The 21,609-nt window shown below is 36.9% G+C and overlaps 1 protein-coding gene across 6 annotated transcripts in view; it reads left to right on the top strand.

Annotated features, from left to right (window-relative positions):
- Window positions 1–21,609, top strand: part of EVC2 (EvC ciliary complex subunit 2) — a 74,621-nt gene that overhangs the window by 45,879 nt on the left and 7,133 nt on the right. For 5 of the 6 annotated variants that reach the window (XM_065836521.2, XM_065836520.2, XM_065836522.2 and 2 more), the window contains 7 exons: window positions 1,117–1,276; window positions 2,550–3,014; window positions 6,037–6,237; window positions 7,538–7,660; window positions 15,005–15,232; window positions 17,355–17,566; window positions 18,985–19,072. In XM_065836521.2, coding sequence (XP_065692593.1) covers window positions 1,117–1,276; window positions 2,550–3,014; window positions 6,037–6,237; window positions 7,538–7,660; window positions 15,005–15,232; window positions 17,355–17,566; window positions 18,985–19,072 — 1,477 coding nt within the window. The remainder of the gene's footprint in view (window positions 1–1,116; window positions 1,277–2,549; window positions 3,015–6,036; window positions 6,238–7,537; window positions 7,661–15,004; window positions 15,233–17,354; window positions 17,567–18,984; window positions 19,073–21,609) is intronic. The other variant, XM_065836519.2, reaches the window with a different exon arrangement.

The raw sequence follows: 21,609 nt of genomic DNA on the forward strand, positions 1-21,609 counted from the left end.
TTCTCCTTTCTGGAGAAGGGCTCACAATGTTTAGCTGCTACTCTAGTTTATGAATTGGGGCAGGTATCGTGTTGAAACAGGGACTGCATTCACCTGAATCCACTCTTTGTGTGTGATGTTCATGTCTCTGAATAATGGGGATTTGAAAAATAGACCAGAAAGCGTTTGGACAACATCCAGGTTCAGGTCAGGAATTGGTGTTTTCTGCTCAAAGTTCCATGTTCACCTTTTCAACCCCACATTTTGGAAGTCTTCTCTCTTCATATGAGAAATTATAACTCAGAAATGTCCAACAGCCTCGTCCAAATTTAGATGTTCTTCTATTCTTTTGTGTGAGAAAGATTTGGGGAAATTCTTTTGTAAGTATTTCTGAAATTCAGTTTCAGTTTGTGGACAACGAGGATTTTCTGACTGTTGCAGGCATGGCTGGGATCTTGCTTACCCTTTGAAATTAAATGCTATAGCAACTGGAGGTAGATCATAGTCTTAAACTTCCATTGGAAAGCACTGTGTGCTTAAGACTGAGAATTTACTCTGTTAGATTATTGTATTTCGCTATTAATTTGAAATCTTTATAATTTTTCTGATTATGTAAATGTAATAGGAAATCTGAATCTAAATCTTTTCATGTGTTATGATTGCCTTGTATCTTTAAAATAAGTTTTAATTGTTTTTACTTGATTAGATTACATCCTTTAAAGAGAAAATTGTTTCTAATGAGAGGGAGTTATAAAAGACGTCTAGAATTGCATTCCACAGGCATTAAATGAAAAATGTAAATATTATGAATAATATATAAGGTTTAAAATGTCTCATTTGAATATCACATTCCTAACTGATATGTAACTGGTTTTGCATTTGGCTTCCCTTCCTTCTTCCCATTCGTTCTTGAGACACTTTGACTCTACATTCACAAACTGCCTCAATTCTGCACTCACCTCTGAGATTCTTTCTGTTATCCACTTGCTCGTTTGATCCCCTCAGGTATCACTGCTAAAGAAACAAAGATCATTCTGCGTTCCTACTTTGTTGAGCCTTTTTGTGATACTAAGTGCCTTAAATATCCATTTGCTCTTAAGAATTTGGGATAACAGGCTTCAAACACTGTTATTACAGAGCAGGTCATCTACCTGAAAGTCACTTGGGAGTGCTGCTGGATCAAGCTGAGGCTGAAATTAATTCTGTAAAACAGAAGTTTGATCATGATTTAAAACAAGAAAAGCAAAAGCTTCGCCAGAAACTCATTACCAAGCGAAGGCGGGAAATGCTACAAAAGGTAATTTATTTTCAGTATATTTATTTTCACAGGGCTTATCAGGAATTAAAAATGGAATCAGTTGAAAAATACGGTTCTTAGGACAGCGGGTAGCATTTCCAGGAGCACACATGAAGATAAGTGTCTGTTGTTTTTAGCTGTGTAGCACCATGTGCTGTATTAATTACACGGTAATTAATAGCTGTTCTTTTAGAAAAATCTGCAAGAAAGTGCCGTAATTGGAGAAACTCGTGAAGCCCCTCTCTTTAGTCTAACCTGTCCAAGGGGGTTATGACAAGCCTCTAATGTGCAGACAGGCAAAAGCCAACAGAGGTTCTGGAGATTATGAGGGAGATGGCACAAATCTGCGACAGTCATCCTTTTCTGAGTTCCATGGCTGTGTGTGACTTGAATGACTTCTACAGCACAGTTAAAATTCAACTGCAAATCAAAACTATTTAAACCTGTGGCTGCTTGTGGTAGAACTCATGTCACCTAACCTCAGACATGTAAAAAATCAAGGCTAACTTGAAGAGCTCCAAATCATCTCATAATGGAAAATGACTTGCAGGTGATCTGAGATAAACAGAAGAGAGTTGTTATCCAGAGGTCCCTACCTTACTCTGCCTGAAGGATGTAGAAAAAACAGTCTTGGATTAGGTGATATTTCGTTAGATAACCCAAGTTAGGTGAGGTTAATTTTACCTTTTGTGGGATATGTATTTCAGTGTTCTCTGCTATTTAACAGATATCAGTGCAAGGAGAGACAGCAGATTTAACAATGGAGACTTAATTTGTTGTATTTATTCGCAGTATAGGTAGCTTTGGTTTACCTTTCCGGTGAAATGGATACATGCTGTAAGATGGGGAAAATAAGATAAAAATCACAGCCTTTTCCTTTCTCTTTTCTTTTTTCTTTCTTTTTTTGTCATCTTTAGTATTTGATACAGATTCGCTTCTGGAATGGTGTCAGATCATTACTTTTCAGCCAGTTTGGTTTATGTCAAACCACAGATTATGCAATTGTATAGGTGCTAGTCCTTCTACCTAGCAACAATCCAAATTATCACAGACCTGTGTTAGCCCTTCTATCTAACAATAATCTGAATTATCACAGGCGTGCTAGATGCACACAAAGCCAGGGTTAGGTAAGTCTTTGGACACTGAAAAGCAGTTTTGAGAACACTGAAAAACAAAAGTATGAAATTTTGCATTGCTGTGTAATACATATTTAAAGAACTAGAATTTGAGATGCTCCTCTTAACCTTGTTCCTCCTTTTGGCAAATGAATCAGCAGAAAGAGCGTTGGAAGGAGCAGCTGTCACTTGGAGACCCCTTCAGAACTACTAAGGAGGTTGCTCACTACCTGAGCCACTGGAAAAATTTCCTGAATGATCACACCATTGAATTTGAAGAACTTACTGAAAAGCTTGACAATGAGACCAGTGAAGAGCTGAAAGAGCTTCTTTTCAGTCTGACAGAGAAAACTGTTGAAGAGCTTAAACGTGTTCAGTATGGAGTATTTGTGCAAGAACTGGTAAAGCTCAGTGTGCCAAAGATGTTCCTGCTGGAAGCTGTGGAGGAGCATAAAAAAGAAATGGTTGTTAAACATGAACAGCTTGAAAGGGAAGAGCATGACAAGAGCACGGCTGCTGAGGAGCTGCTCCAGCTCACCAGGCAGAAGCTAAGTGAAGAACTGGAAATGAGCATTTCAGAACAAAAAAAATTAAGGAGCTGGGAACAATCACTATTCATGCAAGTATCTCTCTGCACCTTTTTCGTTATTATTGCAAATAGAGGTGAACTAGGAGTTTGGTATGATTCCGAATGATCAAGGCAGGGGGGAGGGGTTGGTTTGTTTTATTTGTTTGTTTTTTGTTTGTGTGTGTGTATTGGTTTGTTGTTTGTTGTGTTTTTTGCAAGTTCAGCCCCTGCAGTGCCGGTGGCTGAGCTGGCACTCCTAGTCCTGCAGTGGAAATCCCAGGAAACAGTGGTTTTGAAACCAGAAATGAATGGTATTTTTATACTTCCATTCACTCTGTGTCAGGTTTCACTTGCACATCTTTCATTACTATCCTCAGTCTCTTCTCAGAGGTCCAGCACTTTAGAAATGCCATTTAGTATGTTAGGCCCAATTAACCCCACATCCAATTTCAATATATTTCTTCCAGCCACTCATCATCTTTCTTTTAAGTTCTGCCACAGAATTTCCACATATTCCATAAATACACAGCATAGTAGTTGACCTCTCCAGCTCATGGGCTCCATGCACCAGACTTGGTGGATCTGGTCTGCTGACCAAGTGCCCTCGGTACTGAGCCGCGAGCCAGAGAGGCCTCACAAGTGATGTTGCAGAGAGGTTTACTGGCCTCGGATGCACCTTATGGCCATCGCTACAACGTGACCCTGGGGAGGTGGGAAGGTGGGTGGTGGCTTTGCCACCATTGGGAGATCTTGTGCAGGAGGAGACCACAGCTGCAGCTAAGAGCCATAGTGCGTGGTGCCTCGTTGGCTGGACAGCAAGGTCTCTGAAAGATTTGCACTGTGTTTCTTCTTAGCTTTCAAGTACATTTATGTTTAGTTGTTTTATTACCTGAATATTTACAGTATGCAATGTCTATTTAATAACAGACATTGTTAGAGATATGGGAACATGAAAAAGTAGTCTGCTGTCAAAGTTGCAGCTTGAGGGGAAGCAGCTGAAACAGGCAAACCTGTATGAGGCTGTCTACCCCTGGAACAAACGTCCTGAACATGATAGATCGAACAGAGAGAAAAAAAAATTAAAAAGGGGGAAAAAAAGCATTAGTAAAGGTTTTTCCTTCATACTACTTCTTTAAAGCAAAACAGATTTGCATGGGCAGTTTTTTCCAGACAGCGTATTTGTAAGTTTCCCTGCTGCACAATGTAAACCCCATATAACAGAATGTAAATAAAAAAACTTTGCCCATTACATTTGCTTAAAGAAAAAAAATCCATTTATGTCTTGTTTTGGTTCTAATTTCAAGAGCTTTGTATTTTATTTTGCATTTTAATCACTATTCTGTAAGCTCTTTCAATGTATTCTATTTTGTCGTATTATCTCTTATTTACATTGTTGAGAGCAGACCTGCAGGAGCAGGGACGTAAATTGTATGACTGAGCATATATTTCCTAACTTATGATTCCATAATTGTATTCCACTCTGCAGTGTCACCTGTTATATTTGTTAGATGCTATCTTTATTTACAGAAATGGTAAGTTGTTTGGTTTGTTGTTTTTTTTTTTTTTCCAGTAAAATACTGGAAAATGTGTACAAAAACGCAGCATTTGCTCGACTGTCCTATCAAAAGCCCCTTAAAGTCTGTCACTCTCTTTATGTTCAGTTCACTGCTTGTCAGTTTTGATATTTTGATGACAGATACCAGCTCTCATATTTCTGTTCTCATCTGCTATCTAGTTTTCACAAAGAATTATTTTGAATGATAACTTTTCATTTTTGTTGCTTATCAGAGAGACCGTTAGTCCAAAATATTTATGAAGATCATTAATGCTTAAGGTCTTTTATAAACATAGACATGACAAAACTGTAATTTGCTGTATTTCTTTTATATATGAGTATAATATTGATATATAGTATGGATTATCTTCTAAAAGTCTAAGACAATGTGAGAAATAGTTAAGTATACTGTAGATGCTTGCTTGGATTAATATTGCCTTAAAGTAAGTAATGTTTTTAAGATAAAAACTTTATACATTAAAAATGTTTTAATTTAGGATTTAGCTGTACTTTGCTGAATCAGTAAACAGAAATAAGGATTGCTAAACTCGAGAATATTTTAGTGAAATGATGAGGTGGTATAGGCTTGTAATATACTGAATAAAAGCATCAGTCCTAATGGAACATACACTATAATGTATTTCTGAAAGAAAGCAACTTTTTAAAAAAATATACTGTTCATGCTTGAAATGCAGATACATTTTTTGGGGAAATAGAGATAGTCTCCAAACAAAATTAATGCTATTTTTTATGAAATGCTCATACAGAAATATTTCAGTCACAGGATAGGATGAATGTAGTCAAAGGTTAGTCACGACTGGAAAATTAATTTAGACTTTAGCATGCTTTATTTTAAGTCAACTTCAGCTTGACTTGAGGATCAGTTCCCCAGAGTTCCATGTTGAGAACATTCCTTCTACAAAGTGGGAACTTTGAGTAATTCAAATTACTGATAAAATATATTCTCTGTTGTTCAGACTGCTAAAAGCATTTTTACAAAGAACAGCTGGAATCGTTGTGCCTTTGTGAGGGGAGGGAAAACATGTATGAGTTTATAATAGAGACTTTTTAATTTTATTTTATTCACCTCTCAGAAGCTGTGACTGGGAAACAGCACAGGGAGGCTTTATGGGAAGCTTTCATTTTGATTTCAGCCCTAAGTTCAAGGTTTGTATTGTCTGAAGAAGTGGAAGGATTCAGTGCATAGAAAGAGTGCTAAAATTGTGTTTGTTTTTTGGTTTGTTTGTTGTTTGTTTGGTTTTTAAATATTAAAAAACTGTTTCTACTTGAAAATGAAGTTTTACAGTCCAGAAAGTTCCATATGCAGAATTTAAAGTATCCTCAAGGATATTTAGAACATGCTGAGCAACTCAGTCCAATGTGTGGAATCATTAACTGATATGTGAATAAGACAGAAAATGAGGATCATTGTCATGTAAAGTATTTGTGTGTACGTCTCTTTTATGTAAAAATAACTATATCACTGAGCTTTTGGCTTTTTTTTTTTTTTTTAAACAGGCAGCTTCTAAGTGTACCCCTCTCACTTTCAGAAGAGGAATTGCTTAGAATGAGGCAAGAGCTGCACTGCTGCCTCTCCCAGGTGGACAGTAGCCTGGCTTGGCCCAAGATAAGAGCGAGAACCTTGCTTCAGACTTTCGAGGTGGAGCAAAGGGATGCAGAACTGCTGAAAGTTGATCAGAATTTAGCCACGACAAATAAACAGGTAGGACTGATGTGGGATAAGTGTAGGGATGTGCGAGGGGTTCATGAGTGTATCCACAGGTTGTTGGCCTCAGCTGCAGGTGTGGGCCCATAGCTTCTCCATAGGTGTGACAACAATGCACACTTCTGTCTGTGTGGATCGGTGGACCCTAAATATAATTGTTTGGATAGCAGCTGGGTAAATACTTTCTTCACACATGCCTACATATTTCTGCTGCTTGCATGTCCTCCAGCTTTCCCAAGAAGGCACAGATATAAAGAAGCAGATGGGTGGCCAGAAGGGGGCTGCACCTCTGAGAAGAGTCAGCTGAAATGATAAAGATTGGAGTAATGCTGAGCCTGGCTCTGAATGTCAGGGACAAGTTAGGTGCTTTACAGCCCAAGATTTGTCTGCCAGCCCCTAAATATTGCTAAATTTGGCACTAAATGAAGGAAAGATTTAGGGAGTTTTTCATGGCAATGTCCCACATGGTCTTGTCTGTGTAGGAAGGGGTGAGGGTTGTTTAATTCCTTCAGTAGAATGTAAAACCCATAGACACATAAATTTTCAGTTCTTAAATAGGAAGAAAAAATGTGTTTCCTGTATGAATTGTATCTGATACTATAATAAAAAGGAGGACTTCACCTTGCTTTGTTTTTGTTCAGTCGTGTTTTCTAAATGCGTAAACTAATTTGGGTTAATTGTAATAGGAATTAGCCTAGTTCAAAGCCTTAGTAATTTCTAAAGTACTAAAGAAGGGAAATGACTTTGTAAAGCCTTATAGTTGAACAGATGTTATCATTTCCCCAAGAGTACATTATACTTAGTTGATATTCTTGTAAAGAAATATAAAGGTCAAGAATAATTTGATTACATGGAACGGTGCCCCTTAATACTATCATGGTTCATTTGTGATTCATACACTGTGTCTTGAAAACAATGTAGTTCTTAAATTAATATTCTTCATTCATTTTTAACCATGCTGAGGAGACAACGTATCAGTTAAAATCTTCTTATTATTGTTGCTAAAGCTGCTTTAAAATCAAATCTATGTGCCAGCAGTTTTCATGGAAAGGATGAATATATATTTCTGCTTGAAATAAATTAAAAATGAAATTTCCAGCTTTGTCTGAATGTCTGAAAGGAATCTTCTGAATCAATAGGCAGCACTTTCATTTCAGAAATATTTTCTCAGTGAAAGTCATCTTGCCAAGTGTTTCATTAATTAGTAGATCTGCCAATAATAGCAAGTAGTGATCTTAATGCTAGCATCCTCATATATCTCTCACAAACAAAGCATTTCATGCTCATATTCTTACAGCCACATTCAAAAATGAAAAAATCAGGATCCAGGAATAGAAATAAGGTAGATATTCTGAAGAAATGTGTACAGGACAAAATTTTCATTTATGAAGACTCTGTGAAAGGTGAAAATTTGAATAAGGTAAGTGCACAATTTTTTTCTGTACCGAGGTCAAAACCTTGGTCTTTACTAATTGAAGAATGAGAGGCTTCTATCAATGTGAGTAAGAACCAGATAACAAAGGCATGAGGTTTAATGGCATGATGCATCTCTCTACTTTTTCTTGCATTTGTCAAGATGTTATATTTCAAGGTTAATAGTTTTGGCTTTGTTGTAATTTTTGCACCTTAGTTACAGAACTGATTTCATGTGTCACCTTTTTTCCTTCTAGTGGTTCTGAGGCTTGACATATGTATGAATGCAAGATTCCCCTAGATCCTGTGGTTTTCTTAGTATGGCTTTCGGAACATGTAAGGTGCTTCATACTTCAGTTGAGCAAGGCGTAGTTCTTGGACCTCTCCCAACGCTACTGAAAACCCAGAAATTGGTTCTTAGATCCAAAGACTTCTTGGGTAGAGGCTGAGTTTATTTGTACAAAACTTATTGAAAGGGAGCCTTGATTCTGGTGGGTATCTCTTAAAAGGCTCGCAGCACCGGTCTAAAGTTAATCATTAAGGAATGAGTGGAGCCAATGCCAATATGGGATTTTGGAGGCTTTTTCCTTCTCTGCCAACAGATGTTCCATGATGTCTTGTTTCTGTTCTTTACCCTTCCTCCCCTTCTCTTTCCCACTTGTAAAATATGGGTGATATTACTTTTGTATCTTACAATGATAGCTGTGTTAGACATAGGTGGTGCACAGCTATAAGAACTATGCAGAACAAACAGGTGTCATGGGTAGTCAAAATTAGTAGATAAAAAATAGTTTCACAGATGATTACAATATCAATTCTAGTACAAATTGGACAAAAATCTGATTTTACACCTCTTTCCTGTGCTTTTTATACTTGTATCCCAAGGAATGAAAAATACTGGGTCAATATGTTCATTCAGAAAAAATTTCTCTTTTATGTGAAAGCAACATATTGTAAGGATTGGTTGCAGGTGATAAAAGCAAACATTCCTCTAGTCCAGCAGCCAGTCTTTGAAAGTGGGAGCAGGTTCTTAGGCAAGAATGCATCAAGTGGGTGTGTTCTAGCACTCTATAATAATTTAGTAATTCTGGTCCAAGAATGCTTTAATCCTTTAATGGAGGCATTTAAGCTTTTGGCTTAAATACCTAATGCCCTGACTGCCAAAATATAGATTTTTTTTTGTACTGTTACTTGAAAACATGATGGAGTATGGGCTAAGGCCTTATATTACAAAAAGTACTGAATACTTGTTTCATGTGAATATTTCCTTATATTTATGTTAGAATCTTCCTTTAATATTGTAAAGTTAGCTTCTCTGAGCCTCATTATTTCAGTTTTATATGCACCATCTGGCATACCTGTTGTTGTTCTAATTGTATGGCTGCACTGTAGTTACAAATAGCCAATTGCTTTGGGTTTTTCCCAATGAGGAAGCTAAACTATTGTTAAGAAAAATCATTAGTTCACACATTATCATTAGGACACGGAAGTATAAGCAATAAACTTTATGTTGATTACAGAAACAGCGTTTGGCTGTTGCAACTCATTACCTTGTTCCTCGTTTAGAATCTTATTCTTCTAAATTTTGCATTAATTTGAATGCTTTTATCATCTTACTCAATTACCCATCTGAAGTTGGACAGCCACTTCAAGGCAGGGACTTCATATCGTGTCGTGGGTTCTGTCTTGCTACAGGATGGCTGTAAAATGTTTGCCCGTTAATGTTTATGAAAGCAGCAGTGGGATGTGTTTTGTAATACTGTAAAACAGGCATGACAGAGAAGAACAACTCATAGACAGGAGGTAGTGAGCTGAGAGGCCACCGCGAGAAGTTTGAGTCTTAGAGCACCTGAGAGTAATCATTAACCTTGCTGTGAAAATCTTCAAAAGCAAACTATATCTACTTCTTTTGTGTTTCATGGCTGTTTTGAGCTGTATTGTATGTGAGGAAGTAGCTGTTACCTATTTCAGAAGAAACACAATGATAAAAATACTGTCATTCTTTGTTTTCCCTGCTGGGCTTTAAAAAACCCACAATACTTGCATGAGAAATGTCTTTGAGGTTGCAGGTTATCAAGTACATTTTCAGATTTTTCCATTTATTTGTAATATTTAGGACTGAGACAACACTAGTTAGCAATTAGTCTGAACTAAACATGGAATTTAGAAGTCAGTGCTTTCAAGCAATGGACTAATAATAGTGCATTTACAGCATTGGCATTGTTTTTTGTAGTTTGCATGTTTCAGGTGGAATCAGCAGCAAATGTTCAGACCCAAAGGAGTGGATTAATCATAACCAAAGTAGTTTAATACTGCAACAATATTATGTCAAATAGTACAATATCAAGCAGTATTTAAGTCTTCTATTTGGTGTGATAAAAGGCTTCAAGAATGGCTGGGTGATATTACTTTATAATTAGTTTCTAATTTAGTTTATAATCAATATTTGATCCAGCTTCTTCTGATATCACCTTCTATGTCACACTGAAGTCAGGTCTGCCTGCAAGCTCTGATTTTTCACAAACGTATTCCTGCTTGCAGAGCTGTGATTTTAGAGCTGACAGGAGGAAGAAAGAAACTCGGGTGACTGGGATGGATAGTCAGTACCAGCTCAGTAATACAGCATTATGTTTGGTTAAGTGCAGTTAATTTACTGTCTGATGTTCAATAGCTGCTGAATAATAAAGCTGAACATCATTCCCATAGAATGGTTTGGGTTGGAAGTGACCTTTAAAAGTCATCTAGTCCAAAACCTCTGCAACAAGCAGGGACATCTTCAACTAGATCAGGTTGCTCAGAGCGCTGTCCAGCCTGGCCTTGAATGTCTACAGGGATGGGGCATTAAGCACCTCTCTGGGCAACCTGGGCCAGTGTTTCACCACCCTCAGTGTAAAAATTTCTTCTTTATCTCTAGTCTAAATCCACCATCTTCTAGTTTAAAACCATTACCCCTTCTCCTATTACAATTGGCCCTGCAAAAAATTTGTCCTCATTTTTTTTATACGCCCCTTTTAAGTACGGAAAGGCCACAATAAGGTCTCCCCCAAGCCTTTTCTTCTCCAGGCTGAATAAACCCAACTCTCTCAGCCTTTCTTCATAGGAGAAGCATTCCATCGCTCATATTTGGGCACGTTTCACATATGACTTCATACTTTGTAATATCCAGATAATATCTAGTTTTGCAGTTTGGGCCACAAATCTTATGATTCATGGAATATACGTATCGTATAAACGTCTGTTATATGAAGTCCTTGACAAAAGTATATGTGTTTCTGTCATCAGTGGAATCTCTTTGCCTTTGAATTCAGCGGCAATTAAGATACACGTTCTTGTGTCTCCTTAGAAGTGAACTTGAGTTGTCAAACTGCATTTCCATCCTTATTCATTTTAATGGGTTCAAACTTACACTAAAGGTCATCACTCTTTTAGTCATTCATCTATTCATTATTTATTCATCCATCCCCAGATTTCACATATATATAATTAATTTAAAAACCTTGTGTCTGAAACTGAGCCTCCTGTGAAGAAAGAAGCACACTTTCAATTCAGTTGTGTGCGCATACCTGTCAAAACATTTGTGTCATTGTTTTAGTCTACATTCTAAAGGTTTGTAGCACATCCTGTTCCTAAACCACGAAGGCAACCTTCAGATATTACTTACTAATTTTGTGTCATATAAAACAAATCATACCTCAAACATATATTTTTTCCCCTTTTTTGAGATAACGTAAAAATGTGTGTACTCTGGCAGTCAGTATCTTAGACATGTAAACAAAAACTGGAAGAAAAGAAGAATAAGCTTTTCATTGTTTGCATGTACTCATTCAAGCTAGTAGTGTTGTAATAATTTCTCTTAGTTCAGAAGCTACCTTAACACATTGAATAGGGAGCATTACATAGACTTAAAGCATAAATCTTTTTGAAAATAGGCCTATTTCCTTCTAGTCAGCTAAGTCTACTTGATTATTTTTTTTCCTATTTCTTGAATAGGTACTATTGTAAAGAAAATATATAATGTATTTAGTCTCTTGCAACTAAAATGTTGATTGTTCTCATCCATCTGCATTTTCCTGCTTTTAAGTAAACTCAAAACTGAACATCATTGCCAAATTTTTGAAAGGTGACCTGTGGCATTAGTTGTCCAACCTGGTTTCTTTCTAACATACATTGCCCCTTAAAGTGATGTCTGCTGTAGCGAAGCACCTCCCTGAACAACTTGCTAGGCAGCAGCTGTTGTTATTGAAGTGTTAAGTGGCTGAGTGAATCAGATATAAATTCCTTGCCTTCCTTTAGAAGCTATTTCTTCTGGTATTTGTTAACATGTTTCTTTCACTGCTGAAAAGAGGGGCGAGGACAAGTCAATGAAAACTTTGCAACTGAGACTTTAAAAAATTAAACAGTTGAAGAATACAGCTCTGAAAATTGCTTATTGCTTTTGAGGATGTTGTCTTGTGTCACAATTAATTCAACATCCCTTTTACAACAAAAACTTGAGTTGTATTTGAGAAATTAGTTGTGTGCACAGACTACAGAAAGCAAAATGCTTCAAATTCACTTGAATAGGTTTCTTGCCTGCCTGCAAAGAATGTAGAAGATTTATATAAAAATATATTGTTATTATTAATATTATTATTATTGAATTTTTTTCCTATTCAAAACTGAAACACAGAAACAAGCAATAGGTACTTCTGGATCTGTCCTAAGGCAAATGTCATCTCCTTTTTTTTTTTTTTTAACAAGTACTGGAAGGCAGCTCAGCTCTTTTTCCATAAACTCCCAATTTTGGCTGTCTGTTTTGCTTTTCGCTGGAAATCACTCCTCATGTGTTCCAAACTAACAGGTTGGTTTTTAGCATTTTGGTTACCATATTTCCAGTATGATCTCTGAGCTGAATTCTCATCCTAACCCGAATATCATGTATGTTAATTTGTAACCTGTATGCTTACTTATTATTTAGAGTTTCACACCTACATTATCCAAATGGATTTGTTAGATTAACAGTAAAGCTGAGAGACAATGTCTGTCTTTTGACATGGAAATTTGTTAAAAATATCAAGGAAATGAATCTTGCCTCTACTTTGTGTCTGTAGGATGATTCCTTACTCTTGTCTTATAATTGGCTTAGTTCGTATTAGTGGGAATATTTTCTGAAGGTAACCTTCCATTTCTTATGTTCAAGGACATTCCAAATGATGTAATGGAGACTTTGGAGAATATCAGATGAGCATGCAAATATTGCAAGCATATTTGGTTCCAAATCACGTTTTAAATTTAGTTCTGTCTACTGAATAATAGAATTTGTGTGAGACACAATCGCTGTTAGCAGGTCTCTTATAAATAAAATTTTCAGAGAAAATTCATGGGCATCATGTTACACATTTATTATCTTCGGATTCTTATAACTTGGTGGAAGTCTCCTTAAATGGTCATTTAAAGTTAATCATGAACAGAGTCAATAATGTAGAATTCTGATTAGCGTAAATATAAAGCTAATAAGGTTTTAATATCTTGTGTACATACCATCTCTATTTGTGCAAAAGATATTCTGAGGGGCAAAACCAAGTCTTGTGCCAATGGGAAGCCATACAGTGTGTGAAGACTACAGTTTACCTTTATAATGGTGGTGTTCACGATTGCAGGGCAAATATTATTGGTCTTTATTATTCTTGTTTTGTAGAGTGGTAAAACTGTGGACAGATCAAGATTGTGTGTGTAAAGGCATACCACAGGATTCCTGCCATGCTAAGATTCTAACCATGTAGGGATCTCATTTAAATAGGGATGTTCATCACTGCCTGTGCTTTAAGAGAGGAGCCAAACTTGATGGGATAAATACTTTTCTATAGAATACAAATGTGACTACCTGCTCCCCAGTACCACAGTGATAATAAACTTCAACAAAACTTATTTAAAAGTTTTGATCGCAGTTCTTCAATTTTGTCACAGGCAACAGTTATTTGACCATTGCTGTTAAAATACTTAATACTGGAAACTCCTGAAAATGCTGATTTCTGAAAGCTTTATGTGTGTGTGTATGCTGTGAAACCTGTCAGATTAGTTTTATCAGGACCAAAAGAGAATTTAGAGATGGAGAAAGGAGAAACCCTGCACTCTGATGCTAGCAGTGTACAGATGGGCTGTTCCTGTGCTGAGTTTTATTCTAAACCTGTTGTGTAGGGCAGTGGTTGATACCAACACCAAATAGTGGAGTTGGAGCTCTCATGGTTGTATGTGCTTCATCTCTGTGTCCTCTCTTTCTTGCAGTCCAGCTTTTGGGCCTGTGTGGATAGTACAGGGCGAGAGAATAAAACCAAACTGATAATTTACTGTCTTTGAAGGTTCAGCTATCCAAATGTTAGATATATAGTGTATACATTGATGTCTAACCTAGACATCCACACTTATGTGTCAATGGAAACACATTTTTTTTAGGATAGGAAATATATTGAAAAGTTTCTTTTCCTTTCCTGTGAAAAGAAACTTTGCCTTTGAAAGGGAGCTTAGAGTGAGAAGCTCAGATGGAAGTAACTAAAGAGGGTTATTGCATCTAACTACTGTCCACATTGTCTGGCAGAAAGATGGTCATGGCAGCAATATCACTGGCTGTGAATGTCATTGGTACAGCATGGAGAGCTCATCAATCACATTGCATGTGGTCATGTGCTTGCATGTGCCTTTCAGCCTTGGATAGTGTTGGTGGATGTCCTGTCAGACGTGTGGCAGCAACAGAATTATTGAGTTAAATCATTTTGATTTAATCCTGTTTGATGTCCATTCAATCCAGTTTTAATCCTGTTTGAAATCCATTACCAGTAGACTCTTGATTTATGGTTTAACTTTCTTTTATATAGGAGAATTTTTGGTTATTTGCTTAAAGAATAGCAGGTTGAATTTCATTGGTCAGTATCAACTGAGACTTGCAAATTTGGAACTAAATAGAGTCTTTCTATAAATTTTGCATTTTTGCCAAAAGTGAGGTTGTATTTTATCTTTCAGTATAACCAATCACATAGATAAGTATAAGTTTATTTATATTACTAATTTTTTACTTTTATTATATAAAAATTATATAGATCCTCTGTTTTAGATTAGTACTTAAAGTTATGACTGCCCTAAAACAAAGTCTGATCTCTTTGAAGTATCTGACCTGACTGTAATACTTTTTTGATCACCTAAACACTGTAAAAGCTGGAATTTAATGTTGAAAGCACTTTTAAAAACAATTTAGTACATTATAAGATAACAACATTGATTTGTTTGCTGTTATAAGTCCTGCTTGTTAATTACAGGGTAGTAAAATCATGAGCCCACCTGTTAATCTTGTTCCCTTTTGTGGTTTGGTATCTTTCAGGTTAAGCACAAGTTGCTGCTTGAGAAAGAGTGTCAGCTGCGTGATCTGGAAAATAAACTTGGAGAGTATATTACTGCTTTAGCTTTTCAAAAGACTGTTAAAAAAACCAGAATGTTGGAGCTGTATACTGCCATCATAAGTGTACAAGCTTTGCTGTTTGAACAACTGAGCACGTCAAAAACCCTGTCAAAATTGGAATGTATTCAAATTTTAGAAGCACATAATCCTGTAAGTAATGAAGTTGTGAAAAGGAAAATTCCTGTTAGGAGACAGCAGCTATCACAGTAGCTTATTTGGCTTTGATTTAGGTGGGCTGGTTTGCAGCACCTGGTGGTCCAGCCTTTAATTTCTGTCATTATGTGCACTATAATGCACTCAGTAGAAGAAATAAAGAGAAGGAAAGTATTAGATCCGGGGAAGATTGCATATTTTTTTTATAGCAGCATCTGGAGATGTACAGTCAGAAAGAGCAGTATTTTGGTGGGTAATTAATATTAAAGTTTTATTGACTACAAGGAAGAGAATGGGGAATTAGTTGTGAGTCATGCCTGGGGTAGTGTGTAAGTGGTCATGACTGTGTTACAAAATTATTCATGTTACGGTGTTATCCATACGGTAAAATCCATAACCACATGATATGCTTCAGTCATTGAGTTTTTAAAGATTTTATATAAATCTATCTATCTCCAAGCATGCTTATATGGTTTAAATACAGTTTTCTAATCCTTTTTTAATACTTCAGTGCTCAGTATTCATAAGGATCTTTTTTTTTTTTTTCTTTTTTTTTTACATCTGCTATTTGCAACCATCCAAGTGAGGCTTGGGAGAGCACTGGAGTAGAACAAACAAAATGGGTTTTTAAGAGCAAAAGCTCTTAGCTAGAGGTCATCATTAGATAGCTATTGCTGTGAAGACTCCGAGTTAAATTTTAAGGCTGTCAGCTCTGCAGAGTTTCACTTAGAATGGCAGTTAGAATGCTTACATACTTCTAGTTTTGCTTATATTCATATTAAATCTGTAGTAAATAGTGAAACTGGTATGTAGATGGAGTATTAAAAATAATTTAATCTGGAATTACTGCTTTTTATGCAGTAAGGGGGCTCTGCAAAAAGTTGCTTTTAGCTTCTTTGTCCTCGAAGAGGTAAAGAAAAAGAATTGAAGGAGAGGCAGAAGAGAGACCTAGAGTAGCTAACACTGGATTATATATCCACTGTGTAAGAACTAAGTTGAGTCCTATTTTGGGGAAAAATATTTTAGGCATTGTTTGAAGTGCCTGTTAGACTTGGTTTATAGGACTGGTTTCCTGGTGATCAAACCTCTCTCTCTTGCTATGTTTTTGACCAACTCTTGTCCCAGGAGCTGGCAAATTTTAATACCTGTTGCTTTAAAACTAATATATCAGGTTGTATTCCCTAATGCTGATGACATCAGTAATAATTTTGCCAATTTGTGAAACAAACATATCTGGCTGTATGTGAATTTGCATTGTCTCCTTGGAGATAATAATTTAATATTCATTGTTAAGGGGGTGGATCTAAGCTCCGATGTTAAATCTTGCTTACTGGGGAGCAGACACTTAGAGATGCCGTGCTCCAGTGAATCCAGTCTGAATACAGCTCTTGGGGTGGAGGAAGTTTAAAATTTGGCATTTTCTCCAAGGTACAAATTGGAATTAGGGCACTGAGATATTAAGCAACTTAAAGCTCAAGGTCAGACAACAATGACATTTGAAGACTGGAAAATGAAGCCTTCCTTCTGATGTCTAGTTTGACTCTTTGACCAAAGAGAGATCTTTGGTATGAGGGATCTAGTTCACTTAAGACTTTGGGTTTTAACCCTTTGATTTTTAGAGTATTGTATTTTAACCGTAATTTTGTCACGCTAAATTTGAATTATTGTCTTTTAACTTCAAACATCTTTGGTATTAGGTGTTGATTCAGTATAACTATAACTAGTCAGTCTGAGTTTCTTAGGCTGTTTCAGTGGCTTTATGCAGCTGATAGATGAATCCTAATGGTGCCATTCTTTTGTTTGGATCTCAGCAATGCTAGTAGTGTGCTTTCTAGATGTCCTCTATAGTGGAACATTTCAAAGAGCATTGACCTTTAGCACAATGAAAATTGACTCATATCTTTCAGCATTGTTCTGATATTTATAGCGTGCCAGTCATGTTTACTGAAACCATATGATGAATTGGAAAGTGTAATGACTGCAAGTGTCTGGGTAGAATGAGAAATGAATAAACTCATATCAGAAATTCTGATAGCATCTTTTTTCTTCACTCCAGAAGAAACCTGTTTTTCCAAGTTAAAGTATGATTTTTTTATCATTACATGTTTTCAATCTCCAGGAGGTTGAAGAACTTGGCAGGAAGCTGGAGAATGAGATGTTGCATAAGGAGTCAGCTCAGCAGCAGCATCTAATGAGTAGGCAGAGGTGGACACCGGATGGATTGGGACTCTCAAGTGAAGCTGTGGAAACAAATGCAGACAGACAGGTGACAGTTCTGCTAAGACAGGCCATGAATAAATGTAGGCAGTTTATAAATCTGCACCAGCAAAGGTAAGTGCTTTGCTTCAGGTTTTACTAAGTTACTGCAGTCCTTATATATAGACTGTAAAATCTCATAGACAAACAGCCGGCTAAATGTTCTGCTGTGTTGGGGAGGGACTATACATCTGTGTTTGTACACTGCATTTTTGTGATGTGGCCCAGAGCATAACTGAACGGTCTTGGGAATATTGAACTGAGAAAAATGAAATAATAATAACTTAGTTACATATAGATTGTGGTGTCTTGCATGGCAATCACCATTTCTTGATGGGGACAGGGGAAAAATAGCAAGGAGGAAAAGAATTTTAATCCTGTTCCTTCGTCTCTCAAGAAGATAGGTCAGGGCTTCAAAGAAACCTTATCTGCTGGGGTCAGTAGTTGAGACAATTTAGATTGGATTCCCATCTCCAGTGTCACCCTGTAGGCTGAATTACCTGTCACACAACTATTTTTTATGGGATATATAAACTCTTCTTCAGAGACAGGCTCAATTTCACTTTTCCTTGCCCAGTTTTTAGATGAAGATATCAGTGACAACAACAACAGCAAGCCTCGTGGGACATATATAAAAATACTTGTCTTGTGGAGGTTGGCAAGCAAAAATGAGTGATAATTTGCAAAATTGCAAAGTATTGTATTACACAGTTGCATGTTTATTGCACAATAGTAAAAGCCTGTCACATTTCAAGGTCCTTGTAAGATCCTGAGAGGATTCTTTCCATTACAAAGAGGGTTTTTCATGGAACAATTCATATGTTAAAAATGGCTTTGATAGGTTTTGAGTGAACTTATTGCACTCTTAACTCTGTTTTAATTCTGAAAGGGCTGGAACTCTACTCTGTATAGGTTAATGACTCTCCTGTTGCAGAGGTGAAGAGTCACTAGAAGAGCGGATAGGTTACTGGCATGTGGATACTACTGTAGAGATAGATCAGTGAAGCCTTCAAAGACACTGCCATTAGTCTTTACTAATTACCAGAAAACATAACAGAAGGAACAAGTTTTGTACTTTTCCCAAATGACATCTGGATGTCTTCATGATTTGCTCCAGAAAGAAAAAAAATCACCAGTAGAGAGGAAGTTAATTGTTGACTATTATATTCCAGCAACAAAAAGATCTGCATCTCAGTATAAAGCATGGTGATGACATTTAAAGAAGAGGATGGGGAAAGGTTGAGTCGTGTTGCTTTGGACCAATTCTAGATTTGAATTGTGTGCAAGAGCATAGCCTTAGATTCTGCTCTAATGTTTGCTTGGTGGTTCAGAGGAGAAAGGAGAAGTTGGCATATTTTTGAGGTTATGCTGCTCACCCAACTTGACTGACAGAAAGATATGCTTCCTGAATTGATGACTTTCAAATATTGTTTCTTATAATAAAGTCATTTGGCCTGGAGATATTTCAGTGTTAATTCTGTCTTTCACTTCAGCTTGAGAGATGAACAGTGGAATTGTGCAGTGCTTGAAGATCTCTTGGAAAATATAGAAATGGATGCATTTTTGGCACTTTATAGTCAGGTAAGCATGAAATTGAACAAAGCATCCAACTTTAAATTACATCTGTATCTGGAAATCAGCTTTTCTTGCTTTTTTTGGGAACCATTACAGATGTGTTTGGACCCAGTTTTGCTAATAGGCACTACCAGTTCTGGTGTTTGCAGCCTGTATTATCATTCACTTCAGTTAATTCTGACCTACTTTCAGCCTTTTGAATTTTACCGAATTATACTTCTTTTTGTTCACTTACAAATCCTTCTTGGGGGTTGTCCTGTTACATCTTATTCTGTGAGACAACTAAATTGCCTGAATTTTTGATTTACAGACAGATTTACAGTCTGATTTTTCATGTACTGAGACAACGGGTTTGTTTAGGCTTCAATCAGTGTTAGAAAGGTTTTGCATTGATCATGTCACAAAACTAAATGATGGAAGGACTGCTAGTTAAATTTTCTGGTATTGTTACTTATATTGTTTTTGAAAAGAAGATCGTCTCTTCAGGTAATTTCCTATCTGTTGGCTGCCTGTCAAGACCACTAAAGGCATTAAAAATGAATCGCTGTTGGCCCGGAATTTTATCTACAGACCTTGGTTGAGATACGTACTGAATTTCAGAAAAGAAACTCGGTGTTGCGACTTTTCACATCCAAGTATCTTACCTCTTGAGGACAGGAGTGCTTGCAGTCACCTGTATCATAAATTGAAGCATCAGAGGCCAGCAAGCCAAGGAGGGACCACTTAGACTGAAAGTCTCTCCTCTTTTCCTGTGTCTCAACTTGTTTCTGCTCAGTTTTCTGAACTCTTTATGTTCTCCTGAGTTAGATGTCTGTTTGAGGTCAGCTAATCTCATGATGGATTCGAATGACATTCCTGTATAATACACCTGTGCTAGGAGATTCACCTGGAAGGCAGCACATATTTTCAGATCCTTACTCTGATTTGAGTAAGGAATTTGCATCAAGAACCACTAAAGCTCACAGGAGAGTGGTAGTCACTTCAATCCCTGCCTCTTGTGGGTACACTTGGGTTCCATTCAGAGTGGAGTCCTCTCACTGGAAGAGACTTACCTCTGAATATCTGCCAGCCTGATGGTTACAGTGCTGTACTGGAACAGATGTCACTTTGTGCTAATGAATTAAATGAGGCAGACTGGGAATTCAAACCTCATCTTAATGCTTTCCAAGAGCATCCTGTTCCCTGTGCATAATAATATAAACACCAAAACCCCGTTCTGTTATGTCTTGCAGAGTATAGTATTTGAAGATGTTTGCTGAGGAGGTCATGACCAGTGTTACCAGCCTTCCAGTTTTAAATCCAAACTATATGTTCTGTTAGAGTTTGGGGCTTTTTTTTTTTTTAGTTTTATTATTATTTTCCTCTTTGAGTTCCCCCCTGCCTCCTGTCGCAACTGTGGTTTTTTTTTCAAGCCAGCTTGGTACCCTGTTGGCTTTGACAGTTTGGGTTGCTGTTAGTGGATGTGGCTGTCAGGTGCTGCTGAATTCTGTTCTGGCCTTCAGTTCCTTCTCACTGTTTTCTGCCCGCATGGCCAACTGCATGTAGAGCTCCTAACATTTTATTGGAAGTTCACAGAAATAGTATCCTGCTGACACTGATGAAAGTTTCTCCTGCAAGCCTTTGTAGGGTGCTTATGGTGTAAATATTCACATGATGGTGAGGTTTAATCTGATTATTTCTTTATAACTTTAAACTTTATTCATTTATGCTCCTTTAAAATAACTTGCATAATGCTGATGAGGCAGTCACCTGCTATTTTCAATTATTCCTTCAGTTGTGGAATGGTGATGTGGGCAGTGACAGCTATAGTGCTTTTCAGAGGCAGTATTAAAATTGAGGATTTATTTGCCCATTTGTAGTTACAGTTTCTCTAATAGCTTAAGATTTCAGTACAATTTTCTAGGAGAAAAGATGATCTTTGGTACTGTTCAACTGTTTTGTAAAACAGGTAAGGAGCTAACAGGCTTGTGTGGATATTTTGCTGAAACATACTGTGCTTCACGTAAATGTTGAATATGATGAATGTAAGATAAATCTGAGATAAAATAACCTCCATTCAGCAGCACTGGAAAATAAACATCAGAACAGATAAAAAAATTGAAAATGCTTTGAAAGGTCCTTTAGGCTTTGCTGATCTTTCCCTCTACTACTGTGCTATAAGTCATTGGTCTTTGTGGACCATAGTCTTGTGAATTCTTTTTATACTGTTGGGTTGGTTTTTTTCCTAGTTCATTGTATCTGACAAAGTATGCTGCATCTAGAAATGCTGGCCCTTTTAAAGGCTTTAAACACCACGGGCCAACTCCTCCAGATCAGCACTACAGAGACCGTTGTCATAGTTTAATTTCAATGCTTCTAAATCCTCTATTGCCTTGCAATCTTGGACTAATTGAAGAGACCTTGTAGAGTGTTTATTTAGCAATTTAATAGGCTGGCAAAAACAGTCGCTGCTAAGTAGGAACTCTTAAAAGAGAGCATGAAGACTGCATTAATCTCATACTGTTGTTCTTAGCTTCTTACTACTGGACTTAGAGGGGTAGGAA

Source organism: Patagioenas fasciata, chromosome 4 (genome assembly GCF_037038585.1).
Source record: "Patagioenas fasciata isolate bPatFas1 chromosome 4, bPatFas1.hap1, whole genome shotgun sequence".
In the NCBI taxonomy this organism is placed as follows: domain Eukaryota; kingdom Metazoa; phylum Chordata; class Aves; order Columbiformes; family Columbidae; genus Patagioenas; species Patagioenas fasciata.